This window comes from Mesocricetus auratus, unplaced genomic scaffold (genome assembly GCF_017639785.1).
Source record: "Mesocricetus auratus isolate SY011 unplaced genomic scaffold, BCM_Maur_2.0 Super-Scaffold_100676, whole genome shotgun sequence".
Classification (NCBI taxonomy): Eukaryota; Metazoa; Chordata; class Mammalia; order Rodentia; family Cricetidae; genus Mesocricetus; species Mesocricetus auratus.
The window spans coordinates 49,327,476-49,349,253 of NW_024429266.1; the positions used below are offsets into that span (position 1 = coordinate 49,327,476).

The following is a 21,778-nucleotide window of genomic DNA, read 5'->3' on the forward strand; positions in this document are numbered from 1 at the left end:
TAGAAATCTGCTCCAAGGTTCTAGGGAAAGTTGTTCTGAGGTATACTACATGCTGAGAGCTCCTTTGAGTTACTGTGTGATAACCACAGTACATTACAGTAGTCCTTGTCTTAAGCGCCTGAACAAGGGCTATGGCAATACACTATCTTGGAAAAGCTTCCAGAGTGGTCTGGACAAACAGATGTCACACTGCTCCAGTAGCTAATCCTTAGGACAGAACATGCATTTCCAGGGACAGTCTATTGTCCATGAGTTTTTCAACATCATGATTAGGTTAGGATGTATGGGAGACAGTATGAAATGGCAGAGAACTCACAGGCCCCCTCTCTTATGGCTCTGTTCTCAGCTTGATCTTTCTACGTCCATGGCTAAGTCTGTGTCCTCATTAAAAACACCTCAGGGTTCTTCCAGGAACCATAGCAACAGAAATAGGATGAAAAATGTCTAGTGTTTGCCTGACAGAAAAGACCACTCAATGTTTGAAACCAGTTTAATTTTTCCCTTAGGTAGTAGTTTTTCTGGATTTTATACATGAGCATACCAGGACCTGACACTTTGCTTTGTAAAATGTATTAAAAATATATTTCTTTATTCGTACTCAAATAAGTTTTAGTTCCTTCCCAGTCCCTCTTTATCTTTTTCTTCCCGTTGTGCACTTCTTTTCTTTCCCCACCCATCTTTTCCCTTCTCTTTTCCTGCCCAATAATGATCCACAGGCTGTAGTGTTAAGAGATAATTCAATAGATTTTTCATTCCATTCCAATGAATTACTTTCACATTTATTTGGGGCTTGGTATGTAAAAATGACAAAAGTACTTTAACAGTTTCAAACATAATTGGTCAAAACAAAGTTCTGCCATTAAAAAAAACCCAAGGGATTTTCATCATCTTCAGAAATAATTTTATTATTATCTATTTTTAAAGCAATTCAAAGAAATTGGTAGCAAAATGGCACATAGACAATAAACCAAACCAACTGAAGGGCTAAGAGGACAATTACTTCATGTTTTATCTTCATGTGCATGTAATTTTTTCAAAAAGGCAACAGTTTGTTGAAAGACTTTAATAAGCATCATTTATTCTTTAAGTAACTGGAAAGTCTATAAACTATCATTGTTATAGCAAGCAATATTAATTTTTTCAAATATTAAATTAGGACTAATACTCATAATCAAAAATAATTACTTTAGAATTTATGAAACAAAATTTCTAATTTTATAGGAAATATAATCATATCCTAGCTTAAAATACTAGTCTTAGCAACTGTCATATTGCAAAAATACTAAACTTCAAAGCTCATTGGGAAATAGAAGGCTTTTAAAATCTGACATTTATTCCTAAAAGAAATGTAATGGAATAAAAAAATGTCAATCTAAAGAAATATCATACTTGACTACTTATATCCAAATGTGAAATAAGTCAGCATATTCAGTGTTTTATCAACTGCATACATTAATTTAATTCTGCCTTCAATTATAACATCATGTGAGGTCTTTCAAATGTATTTCACATTTATAACATATACACACATTTGCATACAATCATGACTTTTTAAGGCATGCTCTCAATTTGAAGTAACTTGCTCTAACCAAATTTCTCTGAATACTAGAGAATATCTCCCTATTTTGAGGGAATTCTTTATGTTTTTCTTATTCTAAGTTATGGGTAATATAAAGTACTAGTAAAAAAAAAAGACATTCTATATTCTCTAGTCAAATTGTAAAATGGCTAGAAGATGTGATTCAACTCTATTTTTTCTGTACAATTATTGGGAGGATGACAGATTTCATCTTTAAAATTTTTCTATGATCTGTTTCAATATGATAAGAAAGGAAAAAAATATTCCATTTCTTACATGGATTATTTTATGCTGCAATTGTCAAGTTCATGACTAAAGAAATAGATAAAAATTGCTGGGCGTTGGTGGCACATGCCTTTAATTCCAGCACTCAGGAGGCAGAGGCAGGAGGATCTCTGTGAGTTCGAGGCCAGCCAGGTCTACAGAGGGAGTTCCAGGACAGCCTCCAAAACAATACAGAGAAACCCTGTCTCGAAAAACCAAAAAGAAAAAAGAAAATAAATAGTTAAAAATTACAATTTTTATTTTTGAAATATGCCAACATATCTCTCATGGAACACTTTATTACAGATTTGGCAAACTGTATATGTATTCATTCTCATGCTTTGCTGTATTTGTCAAGAGAAAAGTAGGGAATAAAATCAAAGGTATTAGTTATATTCAATTTATGTCAAATTCTGAAAAGGTTATATTTAGTTTAAAATACAATAAATATCTGTTAATGACATTTCCTTACACTGGTAAAGTAGAGATATGTTTGATTATTTTATATTAAATCAGATTTTAAGTGTGACTATTTAATATCAAAGACATTTGGAGAATGCTAAAGGTCTTAAAAGTGTCCCTGTGGTTCATAAAATATATAAATACTCTTCTTTTAACTTTGATCCGTTTTCCTAATGAAATTTGTTATATAGCTAAATGGAAAATACTAAAGCCAACAGTAATGGAAGTCATCACTGCTCATCTGTTATATACAGGTAATTTTTCAATTCTCACATTCATGTTAGCTGAAAAGATATGTAGTGTATTCTGTATGTTAGTTATTTTTTAGGAGAACAAAAATATTTTCTCTTAAGTAAACATTTCTTGGCATAAAATGTCCATTAAATATGAAGTTACCAAAAAGCCCAGGTAATTAATACTTCTTTATGTTTTAGTTTCTTCTGAATAATTAAACATGCTATGGATATCTCAGATTCTAAAATGAACACAATAATATATGGAAAGACAGACATTAAATGACTCTAAACTATGATTCCTACCTAGGCAGAAGTCAGCCACAGAAGTTAATGGTTAATCTCTAGATAGAGATAAGCATACATTCTTAATGGGCTCAATTTTAGAAACAGCAAATTTAAATAATATAATGACATATTTATAAGGAGAAAAAGATACTTCAGTGCCCTAGTGATACACTGACTATATGTGGATTTCTTTATTTTCATACACTCTTAGTAATATTTTAAATTAGGATGCATATAGTGCTGATTATTCTTAAACAGTTAAATATCAGATTTTAACTTCTGTATTTTATGCTCATATTCAGAATCTTCCACTGATAAAATTTAAATACTAACCAGGGAAATGTCAATAAATACCACATTAAGTTTCAAAATGATCTGTATTTCTGAGACAAGAGATTTGGTTTTTAAATAGAAGAAAGGTGAGAAATTGAATACATTCCAGTCAGTTCTTTAGGACCATCTACAACATTTTAGTGAATTCAAGCAAGATCCCTTAGGGAAAATAAAGTCTCGTATTTTGTTTTCATCAGAGTTGAGTTTCCTCCCGAGAATCTTGAACAGCGGCATTGCAGATGCTGTTCTTCCTACTGGGTTCACTGTTTGGAAGGTAGGACAATGGATCTGGTCGGATCAAGTATCTACCAAAGGAAAGCAAAGCAAAGCGAGGAGCTATATTAGTCAATCAAGGTAAACTGGAAATGTTCACTTGCTATATATATATATATATATATATATTACTCTTGCACTTATTTTTATCATTCATACAATTAAGAATTTGTTGTAGGTGATTTGAGAAGTGTATCTAATTTACATAGTTAATAATTGTTACAGAAAATACTATGCCTAGATAACATTTGGATTATTTGTAAATTTGTTCATCTGATATTTAAGACAATAATACTGAAATATAAAAGCTAATTTATATGCCCTTTGCTAATTATTGTTTCTTGTTTTTTGGTCTCATCTAGTACTAACTGTCTTGGAAGTCTCTATGTAGACCAGCTACCTTTAAAATTGTGGGGACATTCTTGACACTTCTTGCAACTTCTGGGGTTACATGCAAGAGCCACCGGGTGATTCTTACCAAATCATTCTTAATAAGCTCCCTAAAGAAATAAAAAAATGTTCATTTGACAATCTCAAATATTCCATTAATATTTGGGTTTGTCTTAGGGAGAGATCCTTCATGCTATGAAATCACGTGTGGCATTATTACATTATTAATTGCTACTAGTTCAGAATACCACAAATGTGTGCATGTATGTGTTTGTGTGAGTGTGTGACTCTCTCTCTCTCTCTCTCTCTCTCTCTCTCTCTCTCCCTCGCTCTCTCTCTCTCTCTCTCTCTCTCTCTCTCTCTCTGTGTGTGTGCGTGTGTGTATAAAGGACTGTTGTTCTGTAGAAGACTATAATATAACTTATGAAATAGATGTAAAGAAGAAAAGGGAATTCTAAACAGCACCTAAACAGAAGAGAGCAATATAATACTTTATTAAGTGATCTGGGTTTCATCTTTAAAAAAAAATACGCTTGAGAAATCAAAAGCAAGATGACCATGCCAAAGTAATTTGAATAGGGAGAGGCAAGCATAGAGGAAGGGCTATTCCTGGTATAATTTAATAAATGAGTTTGACAACACAGCTAGTTAGATTAGGAAGCAGCAGAATGTAAAGTCAGAAAGAAAGGCAGCACAGAGATAATGAAGGTTATAAAATAATGGTTTTCTAGGATAGTCATGTCGCAGTGAAAATGAAAATGGAATTCCATATTACTATAATAATTTCAGAAGGAAGTAAAAAAAATCAGGAAACTAATTTTAAAATGAGTACCTAACAATGAATGTACTTTTCTTCTTAAAACCTGGATGGAAAAAAAACTCTTGTAGTACAGCCCTTAATAAGTATGATGAATGATAACTGGAAGCACCTCATTCTAGTTTCTTCAATCAAATAAAAGTTTAAATTAGCATCCTAGGATCCATTAATGGAATTTCACTATCTACGCACACTGCTTTCTAATTACTTGAAATTTCAATAGCATTGTAGATCAATGAAGAAAACTAATAGCACGCATTAAGCCATTTAACGACATTTCATCTAGTGATTTATTGTTTCAGAATCAAATTAATGCTGTTCTTTCATTTGGAATGAATTTCTTGAAGTGAAATTTTAGAAAAAAATACAAAAAGTACAAGTATAATTCATTACCCATAAATCCATTTATATTTTGACAAACACCACTTTCTACAATATTATCACTACAAGTCAAAGTTTGACAGAATACATTCCTTCGGTTCTCCTTTGATCTGCTACACGTCATGATAGAAACGATAATGTGCCATAGCCTGTGTTCTGCTTAGCCTTCTCTCAAGGTCACAAATACAGTCACTACAATGTGAGGACCTTATTTTCATAGCACTTACATGGCTGTGTTTTCTTGAATTTAATAAAAATAAGAGTGTTCAAAGAGCAGGAAAGTCCTTGTAAGCATGCCTGGTTTACTGTATGCATTAACATACACATATATACTGTGGTACTGACACATGAGTGATACTTTTCTATGTGTTTTCAATGAAGAAATAAAATAACAAATGAGTAAATATTATGTGATACTATTTACTTGAAAACTTACTAGTAAAAGAAAGTCTGTGAAGATAGATTATACACTACTGGGTAAGTACGGAAGAGTAGATGGATAGATGACAGACATGGAGACCTTAACCAATCTATGCTGCAGGACTTCTTTAATGAGGGATGAAATAGTCCCAGATTGATTTGTGGCAATTTCTTCATAGCCAGGGGAAATACTTAAAGACATTACTTTCTATATTTCAAAGTATGAGTGTATGTTTATTTTATCCCAGTAAAATTATTTAAATGTGTCTTATAAAGGTTTACAGACTATTTAAATTGATTCTTACATGATAACAGAATCCAAAAAGCACAGGAAGAAAAAGAAAAACTGGCAAATGGTATTGTGCCAAGGCAAAAAGCTTGGCCAGCCAATGAATGATCAACAGAGTATAAACTACAGATTAGGAGATGGTTTTTGAAGTATTCATTCAATAAGTGATATAATATCTAGAATACAGGGAGAGTTCAACCAACTTAACAACAGCAAAATCTCAAAATTATTAATACATTTAAAAGTCTACAAATGGGTACTGATCTGCTGGCCATCCCAAGTATACACACAGACTTTGGACTCCCATAGAACAATGTGAGGTTCACTCTCACCCTGAACTCTTGGGGAAGGGTCTAGGCCCTGCTCTATATGAAATGACAGACTATGGACACCCCCATGGAGGGCCTCACCCTCCCTGGGGGAATGAGGGGATAACGGGGGGGGGGTTGGGAGGAGGGCACGGGAGGAGGGGAGGGAAAGGGAGAGGGACCTGGAACTGACTTATGAAGCAATCTTGTCTCTTATCTAAATTTAAACTGGAAAATAAAAATAAAAATTAAAAAAAATAAATAAATAAATAAAAGTCTACAAATGACCTGAAACAAGAGTTCTCAGACAAATTCCCGATAGGAAAACAAACAAACAGCATTCTATAATTAGATGAATACAAATTTAAAAAGTGATTATTGTCTCTCTTCTTTTGGAATGGCTGTTATACATAATATCAGAGAGATCAAACATAGCTACAGATCTTTAGAGCTATGTACTGTTGGATGCTTCAATTTTTCTTTGAGCTGTTCTCTGATATACATATTATCTCTCATTGTGCAAGTACATATCTGCCTAGAGAATATGGAATGTTTGCTACTATTTCCTCACTTAATGATCCTTCTATTCAACCACTATACACTTTATAGTACCATACAGAGAACACAGGGATGCATATGCTTGCCCAAAGTAGCTTTTCTGAAGCATGTTCATCACAAGAAGAAATCAGGGACTATAATGGCAAATAAAATAGAAGGTAGATGTGTAATTTAGATAACCCTAGTCTGCTACGTGTGCTCAACTTACACAACATCATTGAGCTCAAGCCTGGTGTCTGGAGATGGATTAATCAGGATGTAGGACAGGGTGCTTTGATGATCATTCATTTCATCTGCAAGATAAATAAATATTAAGTCTGTTATGATGCACACAAAACCACAGAAAATCGCTGTCCTTTTGTTTAAATCCTGGAGTTGTCAGTAAGTACTTGCTGTAGTTGCTTTTTGTTCTGTTTCAGTTTTTAATGGATGGAAGTTTGGTCCTCACATTCCTGTTATCTGAAACATCTACGCAGTACCTACTTTTTGTTCCAGTAGATGACAAAAATAAAGTACCTAATTCTGTTCCATGTAGCTATAGTTACATTTTCTCCTAAAAGTCATTACAATTAAAAAGTATTTCTATTAATGAAATTATTATGAGATATTCCCTTTACAATAATAAAAAGTAATTAGAAGTAAACATCATCAGCCCAGAAAACATTTATATAGGAAACTGCTGAAAAATAAACTAGTCATATATACTTGGAAGGTACTAGAGAATTACATTAAAATATACACAGCTTTAATATGCATGTCTTCATGGCACAATTTGTTTCTTTTTTTAAGAATACAATGAATCCTTTGTAAAAGTATTTAGCCATACATTTTAAGGAGATTACACTTACAAATATTTTTCCTCTTATCAGTCATGTTGGGAAGTACTGATACCATGAGGACACTGAAGTTAATATCCACAAAGCACTGGCCTATGTCCTGTGCTAGTTCTTAAAAGATCAAGTTATTTTAAAAGAGTAAGTCTTCATGCACTGACCCACACAAGTTGACTTTATATGTACTCTGTAAGTTTCTCTTTTACCTACACACCTGCTCTGATGTGATATAGACAAGGGGCTACCACAAAACACTGAAACTGAACCTGTATTAGAATTTTTACCCCCTATAATAATACTTATTATTTCTTTAATAGTAGCCAACTTCAAGTACCAGATATAGCAATAAGAAGCTCACCAAATACAAACCAACATTTAAAGTAATCATTTTAAAACTGTGAAAAACTTTGTAGATCTTGATGTTTTACATTCTAAGTGTATTATAAGATGCAAAGATAAAGTAACATGAACACATACTTCAATGACTACCTTTTTTTTCAAGAATAAAGTTTGTCATTATACTTAAAACCAAAACAAACAGTCACAAGTATTAGTATTCTTTTAGCCACTGCACTTGTAAATAAGCATAGTTGTTGAAGGCAATACTGTATTATTAAGTTTGAAGAAAAGTCTAATTATACCTTACCAAATATTTAAATATTTCGTTAAAGTTCATGTTCGGTTAACATAGCTGAACCTAATAAACAATTTACTGTACTGAAATGCTATTCTCACAAAATAATTTTATTCATTACATTCATTTCAGTAGAAATAATTCCCTTCTATTGTCATAATAAATTCTGCTTTTGTTCAATTGATATGTAAATCTACTTTAAAGCCTATAAATCAAAGTTAGTATCTCACAGGACAGATAAATTACAGATAAGACAGTCTACCAAAAGTTTATCATTAAAAACGTTTTAATTCCAAACTGATTAAATTTATATTCAAATAAAGTCAAATTTGGTGACTAACCGATGGAGGAGATACAGAAAAACATCTGTATCCTCCCCTTTTAGGGTCAGGGTTGCCAGAAAAAACAAAGAATGCCCAAGGATGTGTAAACCCCAGTTAATATTTAACAACCAAACTGCTTAACAAAAATAAGGCCTAAAGGTTGCATGCGAAACACTGAAAAATTATTTGAAAGTCAAATGCAGCTGGGAATCCAGTGTATTTATTTGCTAAGTCTGAGAATCATACCTAAGGATGGGTGGTTAAATCAATAGGCTGGAGTTTGAAATCAAAATTTGTTATGCAAATGATATTTATTCTGAAAATAGTTATAAATCAAACATAAATAACATTACACTGACATGATTTTATCAAGAACATATATCTCTATGAAAAGTAAATTTGATTCATATGTTCTTCTCTGAAAAAATTATTTTTGTATGAATTATAGCAACTTCTTTTCAAAGAAGGAACTCAAATTATGTTGCGCTCTGGATCCTAAATCAGAACACTCTGAAAGGCAGAAGTTATACTAGAAAAATCTCCATTTCATTTGGATGTGAGCAACTCAGTTTCTAAAATAAACAACAGTATTCTCGAACTGTGATACAAAGAAGACCATTTTGCCAGAACACCTCTTGCTCAGTGTAGATAACCAGTCCCACTCTGTCTTTAACAGAGAGCTGTCCTTTTGCTTTTGGATACAAGTCAAGAGACAGTGGTGACCTCATTTTTTTTTATCACAAAGCTGTCCTGAAAATTATGAGTTTTTCTTAGAGTGGATGCAATTATTTTCTCAATATTTTGTTTTTTTTTCTCAATTAGCCTATTTTAACACATCAAATTGAGCATGTTTACTGTCCAACTGGCTCTAAGAATATTGAACATGTTGATAATATACTCAGTGATTTCACAACTTTTAAATCAAGGGTAAGGTCACAGTCAGAATCAGCAATTCCAATTTCTTTATCACTCCTTAATGACTAGTCCTCATAGGAGAGGAATGCCATCCTTTTGATTATGTTAAAAGTAGTTTTTGAGTTCAAAACCATGCTTTCAAGTCTGCTTTGCAACAGAGCTCAGTCTGACCCCAGTTTGTCTGCAACATTTTGTCTGAAGGCCTGCAGTTAGTTACCTTTTTCTGTTTGTCATTTTGCATTTGAGAATTAATAAGCACTTTTGAAGTTTATTGTGGAGACACTTCAAAGTGACATTCACCAATCATTTTATTGGTCACACACGACTGTCTTAATCTCAATTAGCCATTCTCTTCAGTTCTGTTTTGCTTATTTCTCAATTCTATAAGGGTCAATATAGTAGGTTTGATGGATTATTAAAAGCTTCCATAATTATCGTTAATCATTGGGGGTAGACATGCATATATATGGTTGTGCCAATAACAGAATACAATACTTACTGGAAAATGGATTTGCTTTACTGTGTGCAGACAGCTAAACTCTGACCTTACAAAACTGAAAAATGCGATATATAAATTACTGCTGTTGAAATTGTTTCACACGCAGTGGACAAAGACAGGCCATTGAACAAATGGTGCTGACAAAGCAAGAGATGTACCCTCGGAACAATGGCATTAGATTCACGCCTTCCATCCTATATAAAGCTCGATTTGAAATGAACCAAATACTTTATTTTAAAATATGAAATGTTGAAAACTCTGGAGGAAAGCATAGAGGATCCACTTTGGGATTCAAACGTGGAAAAGAACTTCCTGACAGCTTCAGTAGGAGAGGAAATCAGTGAACAGACTGCATGAATTCCTTGGCACAGCCAAGGGAACTAAGAGCAGGACTAAGACACAGCTTGCAGATGAAAGAAAATTTTTGCCGTATACCTCAGACAAGGGGCTATTAACAAAAACTCACAAAGAACTGCAAAATAAAATGACAGACCCCCAAAGCATCTACTAACATATTTAATGAGTTGAAAAGACAGTTTTCAAAAAATGTTAATGATTAAGTATTTTTAAATTTCTTTTTTTAATTTTTAAGATTATAATTATGCCATTTCCCCTTCCTTTACTCCCTCCAAACGCTCTTAAATACAACATACCCTTTCTATCTTCCAAATCCATTGACTCATTTTGTTTGCTATTCTGTATCGGGTATGCGTGTGTTCTTCAATACATAAATATAACCTGTCAGTATGTCTTATGTAACATATATATATATATATATATATATATATATAATTTCAGACCCGACCATTTGGTATTGGATAACCAATGGAGTAATCTTCTCTGTGGAAGACTGTTTTTCCTGCTCTAATCATTCCTTAGTTGCTTGTAGTTCTTTGTATAGGATTCAGCTTCTTTATTAGTGTATCTACTGGTGTCATTTAAGCAAACATATTTGGGAAACTTATAACTGACCTTTCTCGTGGACAAAATTTCACAGTAACTTTCAAGAGTAGTGTTATAGATGTATCAGATGCAAAACATCACAAAAAATTACAACTGACCAGTAATATTTTTAAAGCATTTTCAATATTCCTAGCTAGCAATCAAGAAATTGGGAATTAAGGGTAGAAAGTGAGTTAATACATTTTAAGCGTCTATGAAGAAGTCTAATGGAATAACACTATTTCATACACCAGTTACAAATTTTAATTTTTTGAGGCAAAGTTTCTCTGTGTAGCTTTGGCTGTCTTGGAACTCACACATATTCCATCACCTCTGTCTTTGGAGTGCTTGGATCAAAGGCACATACCACTGCCAACTGGAAAATGCATTTTAAAAAAATGATTCATTTATTTATTAATTGTTTCTGTGCTTTGTTATTTTGACCTCATGTATGTCTGTGTGAGGGCATTGAATACCTGCAACTAGAGTTACAGGCAGTTGTAAGCTGCCATGTGAGTGTTATAAATTGAACATGGGTCCTCTGAAAGAGCAGTCAATACTCTTAATTACTGAGCCATCTTTCCAGTCCTCCAATTTTTGTTTTTTGTAACTCTGTATTAGTGAACAACACTGTTTCCAGAAGACATGAGTTATTAAATGAAAGTCTCAGAGACAGGCAAGTATTAATTCCCTGTGTTATTAGTCAAAGAAGCCCTAGAGTTATCCAAGACAATACAGGCAACTACAATTGCTCTTGGTTGTCCATCATACTTAGATGATAGGTCCCTATTGCTGAGGACACCACACTTTAACTTCAGGACACAGAGAAATTCATCTTGGGCCAACCAGATCATTCCCTTTTCTGGCCCATGTCACGGTGCTAGCGGGTGCTCTGCAGATTGCTGGGGGATGTTGTACATCATTGAATTGGACTCTGCATGTTATGAAACTGACCTAGTAATGGTAATGTTCCTACTTGTTCAATAATAGCAAGACTGCTTAGAAGAGTAACTAATTCCTCTCTTGATTGGATTTGTAACATCAGTAGGAGGGATTCATGCCTAGTACTATAAAAAAGCTCAAAACCCATGACTAGGGAGGTAATAAACCTATTGGTAGGTCCTATTTGGGACCTACTAATATGTTTTTCTAAATGGTCATGATGTTAATCTGCCTTATAAATATTTATGTTTATATTCATGGGTTTATACTGTTCCAATTATAATCAGAAACACCTTATCATCGTGGGAAATGGGTAATTCAGAGATTCACTATTGTTCAAAATGATAAGAATAAACAAAGATGAGTGCTCAGCCATAAATGGGACTTCTAAATCAAGTCTATACCCATCAAACTCCAAAAGAATTTCTGAAAGTTGGACAGAATGAGTGTAAGATGAGGGGGAGGAGTGCTGTTGCATACATGAACTCATAATTCCTGTGGCTATCTGCATAAGATCTATACAAGATGGAGCCAGTTAAACATTACAGCATGAAATGGAGAGGACCTACCAAAGCCCTACCCTAGCTGAGGAGCTAGGAAGCTAATGGCTGCCATGGGAGGAAACCATTTCTTTAGGAGTGTAGACACTAATAGGTTTTCTGTTTCCCATTGAATGATCACATATCTATTTACATATGGGCAGCACTAACTGGACTTAGTGATTTAAACCAACCAACCAACCAACCAACCAATCAATCAACAATAAAACAATATTATGTTGGGAGGGAGATATGAGATAGGGATTCTAGGAGGAGTTAGAGAGTGCAGCGATTCTTTTCATTGTTTAAACTTTCCATTTCACTCATTCCTTGCATTGTTTTAATTATTTCCATCTTCTGCTTTGGGGGTTGGCATTTTTATTTTTCAAAAATCTTAAGGTACACCCACCAACAACTAACTAATTTGTGTTCACTCTAATTTCTTGAAGGAGGTATTTAGAGTTATAAACTTCCCCATAAGACTGTATTCATTGTGTCTTAATAAACTTTGTTATGTTGTATTTTCATTTCATTCTACAAATTTTTAAGTCTTTGTCTTAATTTTATCTGTGATGCATTGTTAAATCTCTGTGAGATCATGTATTCTCTGTTGTCTATTTTCTGCCATAATTATAAGCATCAATACTTCAAATTTCTTATATTTGTTGTAGGAGTTACTTCAAATTTCTTATATTTGTTGAGTTTTACTTTGTGTCTCAATATGTGGTCTTTTCTATGGAAACTTCCATTGGTCACTTAGTTGTTTGCACCAGAGACAATTAAAATGAGATTAGTAGGTTTATTTTTCTCAGGGGAAGTACATATTGTCTTGTTTCTGTTGTGACCTGTACACATGACATTAGGTCATTGGTTGTCTTTTGATATGAGTTTCTGCACTGACACATATTTCCCCTTCATATTGAATGAGCATTTGTATCCATGTTTGCTCTTACCCTTCCTTGGCTGGGTTAGAGTCAGTTAGGAGATGCTTGCAGCACAGTCCTGTGACCACTCAGTGTTGATTCATTAGTGTGGTAACTGACATAATTACAGTTTATCTAAGAAAACTTAGAGCCTCTAGTCTTAGCAGTGAGTGATCTGTACAAATTAGTAGAGACAGTGTATACTTCATGGTTAGTAGAATTGACCTCTGACCTGAAGGGCAGACAGGTGCTCAGGAGCTGGTCTTGAGAAAATGGTGAATTGGGCATTGAAGGCCTGCATGGTTGTGGTGTCTGACATAAGGAGTGGGTAGGCACTCCAGACAAGGATTAAGGTAGCAATGTGTTGAGTTACTGTGGCAACTGAGGTGTGATCTCTGATTGGCGGAGCTGGTAGTGATTCTTTAAGAACTCTGATACTTATGAATCTGAATGCCAGTTCATGTGGATGTAACATCTGACCTTGAGGATGAGCAGGACATCAGGGTGACTCACAGTCCAATGAAGTTAGGGGGCAGCAAATGGTTAGGTGAAGCTAGTGCCAATAGAACACACGTGTAGAGGAAGTAGACCTTCCAAGATGGTTCTGTAATCTAATATCTTAAATGTGCTTACTTACATAGGAAATAGAAATTTTATGTTCTATTTATGACATGCTTATATTTTACTTAAAGCCACTTGTAATATATTTACATCTACTATACCTAAACAGCTGCCTCCACAGTTCATGCTACTCAAATCTGGCTTACAAACTATTCTCTGGACACAAATCTCTCAGTGACACCAATGACAGACTACTAGACTTGCAGCATTCGTATTTTTACATCAGGGAAGACATAACATGGGAGAGGAGGGAGAAGGAGAAAATGAAATGGATAAAATGCATTCTGTTATATAAGAATTATCATATGCATAAGATCAACTAATTTCCATAAACATAGATTATGAGTAAGTCCTGAGAAATATTTTCTTAGAAATCCCTGATACTTTCTTAGGTGATGCCCAATGTAGACAGCTCATACATTTTCATATTTCTGACAATCAAGAATGTGATCCGCAGTCTTGCTTAAGGATAAACAGGGGATTATAACACTCTTGACACAGCTGAGATTCAGATGAAGAATCATTTGCTAGATCTCACTAGAAGACAAAGTAACCTAGCAGTATATGAAAGGTAAAAATAGAAAATCAATCTATTAGAAATTGAATCATTTCAGATGTCATTGAACTGGCAATCACCCATTAGCAAATTTCTGGAAGACCATTCTGAGCTTTTTACTTGCTAATATAACATATTAAGTGCATTTCTATTAAAATTAGAGGACACAGATTAGTCTTTACCACAATTAAGAGAAATACAGTTACAAATGTCAATTACATAAGGAACTCTCTGGAGCAAATTCAAATGCAAGACTTTGATTAGGATAATCTACCTCTAAGAGGAAAATCATAAAATTTAAATAAGATAATAACATGATAATTTTGCAGTAATTATCAGAAAATGCACAGAAACTACTCAGCAAATACATTTTACTTTTCATTCCCAAAAAAGAGAGCTTCTTTTAAAGTATAACTCAGGAATTAAAATGTATTATGAATATTATCTCAATATAAAATGATATGGTAAAAGAAAATGGGGATATATATATATACATATATATGTATAGTTCATGTGTGTATGCACTCAGGTATACATGTAAGTATACATAAACACAAAAAACACCTCATTTATCATTGGCGAGTTGACTATTTTTAATTAGTTTTATATTTTTTTGAGAATTTCATAAATGATCATCGAGTCTACATCATTCCTGTGCCCTCGTCTCCCAAATTCCTCTTCAAAATGTGTGATTTAAAAAAACCTTTTTTGATATGTACACATACACACTATATACATATAGATACACATGTACATCATACTGAGTACATTTAGTTTTGCTCATATGGGCATGTATCCATGAATGCACTTGATATTGAACAAGCAATGTGGGAATTTATCCTAAAGGCAAATGATTCTGTTTATCTTAGCAGTCACTGGCCTCCAGTAGTTCTCCGTAAAAGTGGAATTGTGTGGGGTTTCCTCGACCTCCATAGCATGCCTGCTGGCTTTGTTATTATGTTGCTAACCACATTCTAAAATAAACCTTGGATAATAATAATGAGATTGATGACTACCTTATATGCCATCCTAGAACCCTCATCCAGTGGCTGATGGAAGCAGAGGCAGACACCCACAGCTAAAAACAAAATTGAACTCCTAGAACCCAGTTGCAAAGAGGAGTGATGTGCAAAGGAATCAAGATCAGGCTGGTGAAACCCACAGAGGCAGCTGACCTAAACAAGGGGGACACATGGACCTCAGACTGGTGACTGAGAGACCAGCATGGGACTGATTCAGACCTCCTCCCCCGAAACCTGAGTGTAAGAGAGAAGAGGCCTTGGCAATCTATGGGACCTTGGAGAGTAGATCAGTATTTATTCCTGGCATACAAATGGACTCTGGGAGCCCATTCTACATGGAGGGATGCTCTCTCAGCCTGGACACATGGGGGAGGATCTAGGCCCTTCCCAGGATGATATGACAGACTCTGAAAATCCCTCATGGAAGCCCTTACTCTCCCTGAGGAGCTGAGGAGCAGAGGCAAGATGGAGTGGGGATTGGGGGGATGGGGAGCAGGGGAGGGAGAGGGAACTGGGAGCGACATATGTAAAAAGTTAATAAAATATTATATAAAATAATAATATGGCATTTCTAAGGTGTGTGCTGCTTCATTAAGCTTTTTGTGTATGGAATCATTGATTAACATAGCAACTAGGGATTATTTAGAAAACTTACATAATGTCAATTAAAACACTTTTTCTGCTTCAGAAATAAAGCTTTCAAGGACTGAGCCCTAACTAGTAACAGCAAAAAACTGACAGTGTACATGCGTTTTAATGAGCATACCGTAGCCCACCGTGGAAAGGCCCAGGTGTTTCATCCTATTTTTCACAAGTTCGGCAAGCTCCTGTCTTTCAGACCTCCTGTAGAGGTTCAGCCGCTGCTGGGTTATTTTTTCTGCAGTCTTTCCAGAGTGCTTTGGGCCTTTTCTGCTCAGCCTTCGTGCCCACTGCATGCTCTTCCTCCGAAGCAAGGGGTGGTCCGACTGGTCGCTAGAGGTGGAGTTGCGGTGAATGCTGCGGTGGTGTCCTGGTTCTTTGGCATCTTTGGTGTCTTCCCACTCTTCCACACTGATGGATATTTGAGACTTTAAAGGAAATGGATATTGGTCATTAGATACTGAGGAAAAGCCATTGCCTAGAACTGAAATAATTATTTTGCACTATCTTGGTGTAATTGTATATCTACATGTGTTTCCACAGGAACAAGAAAATCAAGACATTCCATTCTAAGCATGTTTTACTAATCAATTTGCAGAAATGGTTCTGGTGTTTATTGTGAATCCATTAAAACATCTGTATTTTCCTAGTATTCGTCTTTTAGGAAAAGACAATGTCATTTGTGGTTATGTGTGACTTTTTTTCCCTTTGTAACTGATTCCCAGCATACATATATTTGGAACAAACACTCATATATTTCACAACTTCATTTAAGTACAGTATGGGCAATAGACAGGTTAAATCTGCTACAAGTGTTTCAAATGTAAAACAAGTGATACCAAATCTGTTTGGGAGTAACCTAATTTGAAGATTTTTAAATTAATGCCTTTTCTACATGTGATTGTGAAACAACCTCTATAAAATAGGAAATTCTCCTAATTCTCATATTTCAATGAAATAGCAAAAGGAAGTTTTAATTCACAACATAAAATATGTTTATAATTAAACTTTGTTTCATGACATCTGCATTAAGTCAATTTTCCGTGAATGCCTTGAAGGCTAATAACTAAAACAAAACGCAGGTCCCTTACAAGGAAGAATGCTGAGGGTACTCAGCACATCTGTCCTAAGTTGTTTTTTGTTTTCCCCGTGAATTCTCATCTCTACAGTAATAGGTTATCTTTGTTTTAGTATTATTACTTTCCGCACAAGGTGGTCACATGAAATGCAAGCCTAGCTAAGGAGACCTTTACTTTATGGGGACATGCACACTCTAGTTAACAGCTTCCTTAACCCTATTGGATTGCTGAACCCATGAATCTGCCATGGAGTTTCCCTCCAGGTCTGAAAGCTTGCTGGCACTTTAGCTTCTACAAGCACACACAGCTGTCTTCCAAAGTTACTGCATTCAAGTTACCAATTTAAGTTAGGATGAAGATCCAATACATCCTCTAAAATAGGATATTAAGTTATGAGCTCAGTGCGTGCTTTACCCACAACTGTAGCAATGTGTTAGGAAATGGTCAGACACCTCAGCTCAGCTAAAATACCAACAATTAATTCAGATTTCTAATCTAAAACAGCACTATACTGGGATAACATAAAATAGTACATTTAAACATCATATCTTCTGGTGAAAAGTTCATCAAACAAATGTAGAAACTGGAATTTATCTCTCAGAACTTAAGCTAGAAGCATTAAAGATTTTAAGTCATGGATACCTTTATAAATCTTAGCTTATATTTTTTCCAACAAGTTAATATTACCACTAAAATCCCCTTCTGTGGAAATAGCTCACAAGCTATTGGGAAATATCTATCATTAGTAAGGACAATCTACAGTTATTCAGTAATATTTGTAGTGTGTCCTATATGAGCAATTGCTTGAATTTCTTCTGTGTAAAATTTTCAGAGAAAACAGTCAAGGTGCTTTGCTCATATAAGATCACTTACAGTTTAGGTCTTGGATCCACATGCTGATAAATATTTAAGGGACAGGGGATGATTTGATGCTATTTCAAGCAGATCTAAAACACTATTTATCTTTGTGAATATTTCTTCTTAGTCCCATGTCTGAGGTACTGTGAAATATATACATCTAAAATATGGATTAAAGTATATGTGTGTGTTACTGAAGTATTATTAAAATGGTCACATTTAGCATTGTTCTGAAATTCCATATGAAGGGGATTTCATGATTTCACATATACAATCATTTACAATTGCAAGGCATTTTTCTTATAAATCTATACAATGAACAAACATCTCTATATAAATGTTACACATTCTGGAAGAAGGAATGAGACTAACTTGGGGATTTTTGTTTCAGAAAACCAGGTTGAAATTTAGAGATTTCTTAGTACAAATTTGGATTTTCAAAACCTTTCTTTTGAAAGTTTACCCACAGTGTGAATAGCACTGCTGATAGGCACCTGTTATTAAACTGCATGTCTATCATGAGTATGTGTAAAAAGTTATCTGTGAGTTAATTTCCTACTGTCTCTTTGTTTGATGTTTATCACTCTATTCTGCTTTGGACTTAGCATCAACAGGGAAGATACAGTTCAGCACAGCAAATGAAATGGTAGCTTCACTTTAGAGGTTTTTCCTGAACTTCTGATTCGAGGGTTAGAATAATAGAAGGTTAAAAGCAAGCGTCCTGGGATCACACTGGCCTTGCTTTAAATTCCATAGACTCAACAACAGCTTCTTTTTTGTTATGAAATATAACCTCTTTGATTATTTAAATATTCCTTTCTGACAAAAAGTAGTTGTATTATTGAATGAGGACATGAGTTTATCATATTATCCTAATTAAAAGCCAGGGGAGGGGAAACATGTGTGCTTATAACCCAAAGTACAAAGACAAGTGGATTCCAAGATCTCTCTGGCAAGCCAATCTAGCTTAAATACTGAGTTTAAGGTTCAATGAAAGACTTTGTCACAAAAAAGAAATGTAAGGAGAAGATGCAACTGAGGAAGACATGAAGACACAACCTCTGACATCTACATCAGTATGTCTATACAAACACACACACACACACACAGACACACAGACACACACACACACAAATATTGGAGTTGGATAGTACTGTGACTGTAGAGCACAAAATACAATTTGGCTTTACCATCTCATGAGGTTTAGTAATTTAGATACTTTTAGGGACTTAAATAAATGTGGGGCTTTACTTTAAAATGAATATAGCAGATACAGAAGAAAGCCAGACTTGGGCTCTTGGAATCAGCTTCCTGCAGGGGAGGATGTTTCCATCCTCAGTGCCTTGCTAAAAAGCCTTTTGGGAGCAAAAAATAACCATATGCATAGCAGCAACATCATTCAACGAGATGAAACATGCATAACCGTTATTTTTCATTCCTTACCACTATGCTGCAGTAACAGATTACACTAAAAAATCAATATGAGTTTGGCAAAATACAGAGGATCATCTTAACACCAGATGTCTTGGGTACTAAGGCTCATTTACACATTTTAGAGACTTGTACGTTACTGTCTGTGGGCAGCCAGCAATTTCCTCTTCATATGGTAAAACAACAAAACTGCTACTTTCTTGCTGCCTAAACACTGAAAATAAAAATTAAGGTCTTCCTATAGTAAAGAAACAATACAAGACTCATTGTTGCACCATTCCTCATCAAAGTTCAGATATGGTTAAAAGTAACCAAGACACAGTTCAGATTTCCATAATACTCAAGAATTGTATACAAGGTAAAGCATTCAAAAGAATTACCATCTTTGTACTTACTACAGGATACAAACTATCATGCTGTACTATATAAAGTTAAATTCTAAATCAAGCAAGGCACACTTAGTCACTAAAGATGTAGATTGAATAGTAACAATTTGACTCCACATTTGATATCTGACTGCTGAAACCTCTACCTCACTCCAAGGCAAGGGTATGATTGGCCAATGTGTCTTCTTTTAAAAATAGTGTGACATTCACACTCACAGCATAAGAAACCTTACCCTAGGACTAGCCGTTAATTACAATAAGGCCCAGGCCATTTGAGCTTTCCAAGCTCTCTCAAACCACTTTTGGGCATGTTTGGATTCCTACCTGCTTTATCCCCTCTCCTCAAAGTGTCACTACATTCCTAGAACAAAGGCAGTATCCTCAGTCTGACAAAACCTGGATGGGGGCATCACCTTTGAGGATGATCCTTTTTCTCCCTTGTATTGTTCCCCATTCAAACATTATGGTCAACCATTAGAAAAAAATTAAATAAACCACGCTGTTGTAATCTCCCATTGTCTTAGAAGCTTGCAAACTGTGAACAAACAGACATTTATGTAAGCAGTAAGGATAAGCTCTAAGGATGCGTAACTAAGTCAATGACATGGGCAACACAAATAAAACTGTGAATGGGGCAGCTAGTGGAGGAGCAGGTAATGTAGATAAGATCATTCCATGTTCCAAAGGAAACTCAGGACTGGACTCAAGAAGAATATTGGGAATCCTTTTGCAAAACACATTCATATTGATTTCTATAAGACATTGATTACTTACAACTAAGCACCTGTTTGTTATGTTTTTACATACATTTTCATCATGTGTTATTTCTCCCCCAACTTCTCCTGTATCTTCCCTTTTTGCCTACATATCTACTTTTATGTTCTGTATTTCTCTGCCTCTCTTTTAAAAAGTAAAAATAAAAACCACTATTATCTTCAGGAGCAGTAAGTAGAAAGAAATGAAGCAAGAAATTAGGAATACGGCAATAAAAAGAACAGATTTTTATGGAAACCAATGCTGAGATGTTTCTCATGTAAAAGAATGGATGTAAATGAATGGATGGTAAAAGTTTTGAAAACATTTTATAAGTTTCCTTTTCCAATGCCAACATTCATGTTGTGAATAAAGTTGACTTTTATGAGGGTACAGAGGCAAAGTAGAATTAAAGAAAGGAAGCAGAGGCAGACACACCCAGCTAAACACTGAGCTAAACTCCTGGAACCCAGTGACAGAGAGGGAGGACTGATGAGCAATGGGGTCAAGACTGGGTTTGTTTAAACCACAGAGACAGCTGACCTGAACAAGGAGAAGAACTTGGACCCCAGACTGATGTCTGGGAGTCCAGCATGGGACTGATCCAGACCCCCTGAATATGGGTGTCAGTGAGAAGGCCTAGGCAATCTATGGGGCCTTGGGTAGCAGATCAGTATTTATTCCTGGCATGCAAATGGACTTTGGGTGCCCATCCCATAATGAGGAATGCTCTCTCAGCCTGGACTCTTGAGGTAGGGCCTAGGACCTCCCTGAATGAAATGACAGACTAGCCTCTAGTCACACAGTGAATCACTGGTGATTCCAAGAATTAAGTTTTCTAAATAATAGCTTTTATTACATGGAAACTAAGATTGAAAAGTATTTGTAAAGAGCACAAACATATACCTGTCAAATGAATAAACTCTAGATATGCTATATAAGGCATTGTGAATGCAGTTAATATTAATTTTGTATTTGAATTAATAATAATATTAATGATGTATTTGAAATGGCCTGAAAGAGATGTAGGAGGAACATTATTTGTTCAGTATTATACATCTCACCAAGGAAAGCAGATCCTGAAATCTATCTTTCTAAACTCTGGCTTCTAGGTCTCCAACCACAGATACCCTGAAGATAAGAATTCTATAAACACTAGCTGAAGAGCTGCTTAATCTTTAGTCTTTGAAAAATAAAAACAAAACTACTTTTAAGGATGCTTAAAAATGAAATTTTGAGACATCTTTCATTGTAAACTTCTATATATACAAAATTATAAACTATGAAT

At 34.8% G+C, this 21,778-nt stretch overlaps 1 protein-coding gene across 5 annotated transcripts in view; it reads right to left on the reverse strand.

The window, feature by feature from the left end:
- Window positions 1–745: 745 nt before the first annotated feature.
- Kcnt2 (potassium sodium-activated channel subfamily T member 2) overlaps window positions 746–21,778 on the reverse strand; it is a 350,682-nt gene continuing 329,649 nt past the window's right edge. For 4 of the 5 annotated variants that reach the window (XM_013115909.3, XM_040738287.1, XM_013115911.3 and 1 more), the window contains 3 exons: window positions 16,111–16,411; window positions 6,804–6,888; window positions 746–3,464 (listed from right to left, as the gene is read on the reverse strand). In XM_013115909.3, the coding sequence (XP_012971363.2) occupies window positions 3,353–3,464; window positions 6,804–6,888; window positions 16,111–16,411 (498 nt within the window). In that variant the 3' untranslated portion in view covers window positions 746–3,352. Of the gene's footprint in view, window positions 3,465–6,803; window positions 6,889–16,110; window positions 16,412–21,778 lie in introns of those variants that run through there. The other variant, XR_005874014.1, reaches the window with a different exon arrangement.